The sequence below is a fragment of the Balaenoptera borealis genome, assembly GCF_965194805.1.
Source record: "Balaenoptera borealis genome assembly, chromosome: 7".
In the NCBI taxonomy this organism is placed as follows: domain Eukaryota; kingdom Metazoa; phylum Chordata; class Mammalia; order Artiodactyla; family Balaenopteridae; genus Balaenoptera; species Balaenoptera borealis.
In genome coordinates, this window is record NC_138864.1 from 13,219,808 (window position 1) to 13,227,913 (window position 8,106).

Genomic DNA, 8,106 nt, shown 5'->3' on the forward strand with positions numbered 1-8,106 from the left:
GGTTCGATCCCTGGTCTGGGAACTAGATCCCGCATGCATGCCGCAACTGAGTTTGCATGCTGCAACTAAGAAGTCCCCATGCTTCAACTAAGATCCCGAGTGCTGCAACTAAGACCCAGCACAGCCAAAATAAATAAATATTTAAAAAATAATTCTGACACATATATATCTTAAGCATATTATTTTTCCTTAGAAAAGATTCTCCGATTTGTCTGTTGTTTTCTTGTAAGGCCATGTCTCCTTCATGTCTGAGTTGTCTTTCATATAATGCAGAATACTAACTACCTTCTGCCAGATGTTTTATAGCTGCCTCAGCAACTCATTTCTTAATTTCTTCCCACTGCGCCACCAGGGAAGTCCCTACTTTGTTCTTTTTTTTTTTTTTTTTTTTTTTTTTTTTTAAATTAGTTTATTTTATTTATTTTTGGCTGTGTTGGGTCGTCGTTTCTGTGCGAGGGCTTTCTTTAGTTGCGGCAAGCGGGCGCCACTCTTCATCGCGGTGGGCGGGCCTCTCACTATCGCGGCCTCTCTTGTTGCGGAGCACAGGCTCCAGATGCGCAGGCTCAGTAGTTGTGGCTCACGGGCCTAGTTGCTCCGTGGCATGTGGGATCTTCCCAGACCAGGGCTCGAACCCGTGTCCCCTGCATTGGCAGGCAGACTCTCAACCACTGCGCCACCAGGGAAGCCCCCCTACTTTGTTCTTTTAACAGCTGCATCCTATCTCATTACGTCAGTGATTTTTAGCCAGGAGGCACTTTGGAAATTTGTGGGCCTCTGACAGTGTGGATGGGGCCAATGCTGGACATATTATAATGCCTGAGACTGCCCCACTGACTTCCAAACGTCTGGCCAGATGTTAGTGTATGTGAAAAACTCATTTATAATTATGTAAATCTAAACTCCATTTTACATATTAACATGAAGGGTTTGGTTTTGGGTTGCTGAAAAATTTGAATATCCCTGGCACTTCCAAGGCCTCCAACTGCTGTGTAATGGAAGGGAAGCCTGAACTTCAGAAGGGCTTAAAGGCTACTGGAATCATGTCAAAGAGCCACAGAGGTCAACTTAGAGGGGCTTGTACTAGCCAAATTTGGGATGATTTGAGTATCAAAAACAATGAGTGCAGGAACTTCCCTGGTGGTCCAGTGGTTAAGACTCCGAGCTCCCAATGCAGGGGGCCAGGGTTCGATCCCTGGTCAGGGAGCTAGATCCCACATGCCACAACTAAGACCTGTCACAGCCAAATAAATAAATATAAAAAATAATGAGTGCAATTGTTTGTAATGCGTTTAATGAAAATCCATGAGTCCATAGTGGTAGGAGGAGGGAGAGAGAGATTAGAAGATTACTCAATTTTTCGCAACTACACAATAATTGATTCAGGGGAATTCCCTGGTGGTCCAGTGGTTAGGACTCCTCACTCAGGGGTTCAGTCCTTGATCAGGGAACTTGGATCCTGTAAGCCACGTGGCGTGGCCAAAATAATTTTTTTAAAAAATTGATTCAGGTGAAGATCATTAATTGATGCTAAAAGAAAACAATCAGGTGAAAGGTCTGGGAGCAGGGTCTTCACATAGAGGCAAAGTATCATCCCACAGGTTACCTACTCAGCAGAAAGAATACAAAGTACCTTTCCAGTGGAGCAGTCTGACCTGTTGAGTCAGTCTGAGATCATATGCTACCTGACAAGAGGCAGGATTAAGTGCATATAGCATCAGCTACACCGCCTTCCTGCATAAAATGTTGAACGTGTGTCCATTCAAGCTTCTCTGCCTAATTTCCAGTTTACAGAAAATACAAGAGCCAGAGGAACAAGCAAGTAACACAAAATGGAGACATTAGGCAACTCCAAAATCAGGGACATTCGACGAAGTCAATGTCCTGGACTGTTTAAGTTGATGTCAAAAAAAAAAAAAAAAAAAGCAGAGGCCAAGACCACACAGTGTAGGACTCAATTTATATGAAATGTCCAGAAAAGGTAAATCTAGAGTCAGAAAGCCGACTTGTAGTTGCCAGGGACCGGGAGTGAAAGCAGGAGGGACTGCAAATGGGCACAAGGTCTTCCTCGTGTGGTGGATCATGGTGATGGTTGCACAACTCAGTAAATTCACTAAAATTATTGTACTCTTAAAATGGGTGAATTTTATGGTATATAAATTATCTCAATAGGCTTTTTAACATTAATAAATAGAAATTACAATATGTTAAAAAGTGGAAGGACTGTTCTAGATTGAAAGAGACAAAAGAGACCTAACAATCAAATAGTGTGTGAACCTAGGTTGGATCCTTGGGGGCCGGGGAGAGCGTTATGAAAGACATTCTGATTGTATGTAAATTATACTTTTATAAAGCTGATTTTAAAAACACCTCTAGGGACTTCCCTGGTGGTGCAGTGGTTAAGAATCTGCCTGCCAATGCAGGGGCCCACGGGTTTGAGCCCTGGGCTTTTAAGACCCCACATGCCGCAGAGCAACTAAGCCCGTGTGCCACAACTGCTGAGCCTGCACTCTAGAGCCCGCGAGCCACAACTACTGAGCCCACATGCCACAACTACTGAAGCCCATGCACCTAGAGCCCATGCTCCGCAACGAGAAGCCACCACAATGAGAAGCCTGTGCACACCGCCAAGACCCAACGCAGCCAAAATTAAAATTAAAAAAAACACCACCTCCAGAACCAGTGGGGGAAATCTGAATAAGGACCATACACTGCAGGTTTTATGGATTTTGCTTATTTTCTGAGGTGTGCTAAAGGCACTGGGTGAGCCCTACCTTATTGGATGCATGGCTGGCCCACTTCTCTGGAAGCAGCACTCGTGCTTAGGGAAGCTGAGGCCACACTGTAATCCAGATTCTGCTTACCTTGCCTTGCTGGAAGCCTTCCTCATGTAGCAGCCACTTACCCTTTGCACAACTAGGTTTAAACTTGCTTTTCCAAGACTAAACAGTATGTTTTTAGGGACACACATAGGTGATAGATTGATAAACACAAAAGCAAAATCAAGGTGACCTCAAAAAAAAAAAATTGTGGGCCTCTGGTGAGGGATAAAGTATGCAACTGGGGAGGACTCCCAAGGGGAGTTCTTGATCTTAAAGGAAACCATGTTCATGAACATAAAGGCCTCATCTGGACCAGATTATGGCTCAGACTGCCAGGTCTGCACTATGGAATGAGTGCAAGACCTCAAATGACCATGAGGGCCTCTACAACTAGCCAGGGAAAAGTTCCCTATAGAGTTACCTGGTCACCAGTTGGTCTGGGGCAAGGCAGAGCCAGATGCCTTCTGCAGGTAGACTGCGCCACACCAGGTCTGCCTGCCTTTCTCTAGCAGACTGAACTTCACAATTGAGCTGTCATAAACCCTGTACTCTGCATTTACATTCTCAAACAGCTACAGATATCCCAAGAACATGGTCCAAAGACCCTTCCCCACAGAGGCTAAAGCTTGACATTATTTCCCTCAAGGAGGGCCACCACAGAATATGCCCAAATTAAGCTTTGTTAAAATTAGCTATGATTTTCAATTTGTTAATTTTGATGGATAACCCTAAATATGCCAAGTGAGAATTTTCCACTGTCACCCTTAAAGGAGTACTGCTCCAACCTGGTCACAATCTTGAAGTTCCATTTTTTCCCTGCCCAAGCCTACATCGTCAGTATTCCACTCACAGCTTGCCCTTGGGATACTCAATCAGCAACACTTAATTCTTGGATCAGGGAAGCAAAAAACAAGATACTCTTTTAAACAAACACAGCAACTGCTGTCTTAGAAGTAATGTGTTGCTGCTTAAAATGAAACCTACATCAATACCCTAATCCAAACAAAGACAGACAACGGTTGTTTAGTTTTTATTTCATAACCATAAACTTAACTTTGCAATTCAGCTAAACTTGGAGGGGAATAAGGAAAATATGGAACCCAAAGAGGTGCAATGAGAGGACAAAGATTATAGTATATTTTGAGCAGATGGGGATGAAGGGGTGCTCTCCTGAGCTACAGAAGGAATGGTCTGGTGGTTAAGATAAAACACAAGTCAAATTTATTATTAGATTTGTCCACAGTCAGCAATGGTGATCTTCTTGCTGGTCTTGCCATTCCTGGACCCAAAGCGCTCCATGGCTTCCACAATATTCATGCCCTCTTTCACCTTGCCAAAGACCACATGCTTGCCATCCAACCTGGAAACAGAAGAATAAACATTACTAACTGCGACCTGCAGGTAGTAATGAAATAAGAGAGAAATAAGCAGCCTGCATTGTGCATTGAGATAAGAATAGTGTCCCACAAATCAATATAGCATACCCAAGCAAGAGAAGACCAGAAGAGTGGTTTATCCAGCTTTTAGTACTAGCTAATGTCGACTAGTTAAATACTAGAAACATTTTATCCTTTTACCTAAAAAAAAAAAGTGGTAACACCAGATTACTTTAAGCCAGTCTAAAAAAGGTGGTCTCCAAGAGTCTCTAATCACTGTTAAGAATCCTAATTTTAGAATGGACCCCTAAAAATGAGCAAGCAAATCACATGCTAATTAGATGAAAGCACCACTCTTAAATTCAACTACTCAACAAAGTGCCCTGGTTTTGCTATTACAGTATCTCACTTTCTATAGCGCACTACCTAAATTTGTGACTATTCATGCCCTTCTACTACTTTAGAGCAGGAAACAGCAGGGAAAGGTTGCCTTTGCTATATGTTCTGCTCTTACCACTCAGTCTTGGCAGTGCAGATGAAAAACTGGGAACCGTTTGTGTTGGGGCCAGCATTTGCCATGGACAAGATGCCAGGACCCGTGTGCTTCAGGAGGAAATTCTCATCATCAAATTTCTCCCCATAGATGGACTTGCCACCAGTGCCATTATGGCGTGTGAAGTCACCACCCTGTGAACATAAAAGAGGAACCTGTCACTTTTCGCAACACAACTGGAAAACATGCCAAGTGTGCAAGGTTCAAACTTTAAAACTCAAGTTTAAACTAATTAGAAGGTTCAAGTGGAACCAAAATGGTAGAATTAACATTTTAGTTCATATATGCACTTAAAAAAAAAAAAAAGAACATTTGTTTATTACAGACCACAGCAATTTAGATGGCATGGTATTACTGCAAAATTGTCAAAGAGACAAATATAACAGAAAATAAAGTATAAAAGTAGACCGGCACCAATGCAGACAGACCATATGTGCACATTCTGAAGTGTTCTGGCTCAATCCCAAATTAAGAGAACCCAAATCAGTATCAGTAAATTTCATACCTGGCACATAAATCCCGGAATTATTCTGTGAAAGCAGGAACCTTTATAACCAAAGCCTTTCTCCCCAGTGCTCAGAGCACGAAAGTTTTCTGTTAAAATAAAGTGTATATGTATATAGACACAACAGTTAAAATCAGAATACCTTTGTTAAACATTCAAAAAATAAATAAAACTAACCTGCTGTCTTTGGAACTTTGTCTGCAAACAGCTGTTAAGAGAAAATGACAGTTAATGAAAAACATCTGCTTACATATTTTGTTGCTTAGTACCCTTGCCTTTAGGGGCTTCTGAATCATAAATTCATTTTCTCACTAGAAGAGAATGCTTCTCCAGTAATTACTCTGAATCCCAAATAAGAACTGCTCCTGACAGCCTTAAGGTCCTGCGGGGTTGGGTTAGCAACATGACACCCAAAGACATGCCAAAAATCCAGAACCAGGAATGACTCAAATAGTGTGAGGCTTCTAAAAAGTGACTTAAAACTTTTATGTGTATCACACCTACTTCTAAACAGATACATAGTCTCTCAAAAGTACATCACCTCCCCCAACTTCAGCTTGAACCTAAAGACAAGAACTTTCAAGAACAGTAAGTACTCCTGCACGATCAGGGAGTAAATAGCTGTAATTTTAGTCACTGGTAATGAAAATGCTACTACCTCCAATCTGTTAACATAGCTTTATGGATTGGATGAGCAGTCACTTCTTGGTTTCCAGGTCCCTTACCTAGTAGTGGGGTAAAAAATAAAGATTGGTTTCTAGAACAACTGCTTCGAACCTTTCCTGCATATATCAAACATTTTGGCTAAAAAAGCTTAAATACCGTAGAAAACGCAAGCCCTTGCATAAAGACAGTTTAAAGTACTTTATGAACTATTCCACAGACCTGTGATTTAAATCATCTACTGAAATCCCTGGATGTTTCTTAGAAGACTTGTTATTTAGCTTCTAAGTACTGTATACAAAACACACGGTCTCTTGTAAGTATTAACGTGTCTCCAACCCTTGTACTCACTCGTTTCCCTTTTAGACTCTTACTAAAGTTAAAGCTGCAGTGGCAGTTCCACCTCCACTCTCACCAAGGGATCTGTCAGAGCGCCTATCTCATTTCCATCATTAAGCCCTGTGGCTAACCTGAGACACACAAGCTACAAAGGGTTAGGCTCAGGCCAAGTTTCCACGTGGCCCCTGGCCAATCATCAGCTGACTTCAGATAAACGTGGAGTATACATCTACTGGATGTAATATTTCTCCAGAGAGTTTTTACGTCAGGGCAAGTTTCCACATGGGCCCTGATCAAGTCTTAGCTCTGACTACAGTGAGAGTGGGCTACAGACTGATCTGCATGGGGGGCTATCTAAGCTTGGACTAAGATCCTACAACCCGATCACTGGCGGCTCTTTGAGCAGTGGTAAAAGAGGATAAAACCACTTAGGGCTACACCCCAAGGCCTACCATGTTGGGTTAACTGGAACGGAATCGCATTTACCGTTTGAAGAGCCCGCCGAGTTCCTTAGCTACCCTGCTGTGATTACAAACTGATTAATTAGTACCCATAACACGCCTGAACTAATTAGGAAACCACGGGAGAAAGCCTGCCGCGCTGCCGGTCTCGACTAGCCCGTTCTGCGCGAGGACGACCGGGAGGGGCCCGGGCGCCTCCCACCCGCCGTCACCGCAGCGGAAGGCGGGCCTCGGCGCCAGCGGAGGGAAGGCGGCCGGCACATTTCCGCTCGGGGTGGGGGCGGGGAGGGGCCTCTTTCTACATCAACCTCGCGATTTTAAAACACCCGGGGAAGCCCTCGAGCCGACCGACCCCGCACCCTTATAACCCACCCCTGAACTAGCAAGCGTCCTCCGAGACAAGGGATGGGCTACTATCCCCACCGGCCCTGGCGCGCCCGGCGCGGGAAAAGGCACCCTTCAGGTGCGGCCGCCGCGTCGGCTCGAAGGAAGCGGCTTCCGAGTCCTCGAGGGCGGCCCCGGGAAGGTCGCGGCTGCCCGGGGCCGGCGCCCGCCTTCCGTTTGGGGCGTTGCCGACCCTCAGGGCCCAGCGGTCCCACGCGGCAGCCAACGGCTCGCGGCCCGAGCACGTGCGCGGCCGGAAGGGCGCGGCCGCGCCTCCCCCGCCCGCCCCGCCTTTGTCTGCCCGCCGCCCCCGGCCTCCCAAAATGGCCCCTCGTCAGGAAATGGCGCCGCGCCGCCCGTGTTCCTCAGGCGGGGTGCCCGCACCCAGCCCCTCGGCCTCACCCCCCGCCGCCCGGTCAGGCCCACCCGGCGCGCCGCCGCCCGCCCCAACCTCGAAGGAGACGCGGCCCAAGGGCTCGCCGTCGACGGCGATGTCAAAGAACACGGTAGGGTTGACCATGGTTGGGCTGCGCGGGAGGTTCCGGGGTAGCGGCGTCTGCAAAGCAGCACGAGCCCCACCGCCCGCCTCTCTTATAGCCGGTTCAGGCCCCGCCCATGGCCGGTCGCGCGCCTCATCTCTGGCCAATCGCGACCGTGGGTCAGTCGAAGTGACGGTGTGGCTGGGCCTATGGGTGGAGATGGCGCCGGAGAGGAGGGACGGGAGACGCGCGTGCGCGCTGGAAGATGCAGGCAGGTTCCCGCCCGCCGGCTCGGTCTCCGCGTTGCGGCGTGGGGTCGCGCGCCCGCGACTGGTTTGGGGACGGGGCTTGGAGACCGCCCTGGTGGGCCGGTTGGGTCGGTGGGAGCCCGAGAGACACGCACCTGCCTGGGCCCGGGGCCAGGACGTCTTCCCATCGCGCAGAGGGGGCAACTGAGGCAAACGCAGGCCTCAAGGTCGCGCCGCCCGCCAAGGTCGCTCGGGGTCCAGGGCCTGTGCTGCTCTGGG

The 8,106-nt window shown here is 47.2% G+C and overlaps 1 protein-coding gene across 3 annotated transcripts; it reads right to left on the minus strand.

The window, feature by feature from the left end:
- Positions 1-3,933: 3,933 nt before the first annotated feature.
- PPIA (peptidylprolyl isomerase A) lies at positions 3,934-7,696 on the minus strand. 3 transcript variants are annotated; one of them, XM_082400247.1, is made up of 6 exons: positions 7,552-7,684; positions 5,912-5,978; positions 5,431-5,461; positions 5,254-5,342; positions 4,710-4,882; positions 3,934-4,179 (listed from the first exon to the last, which is right to left on the minus strand). In XM_082400247.1, the coding sequence occupies exons 4-6, from the start codon at positions 5,260-5,262 to the stop codon at positions 4,047-4,049; spliced, it is 315 nt and encodes a 104-aa protein (XP_082256373.1). In that variant the 5' UTR covers positions 5,263-5,342; positions 5,431-5,461; positions 5,912-5,978; positions 7,552-7,684; the 3' UTR covers positions 3,934-4,046. The 3 variants fall into 3 exon arrangements, with proteins under 3 accessions (XP_082256373.1, XP_082256371.1, XP_082256372.1); XM_082400245.1 differs by lacking the exon at positions 5,912-5,978 and having other exon boundaries at positions 7,552-7,696; XM_082400246.1 differs by lacking the exons at positions 5,912-5,978; positions 7,552-7,684 and adding an exon at positions 6,708-6,725.
- Between the last annotated feature and the right edge of the window lie 410 nt (positions 7,697-8,106).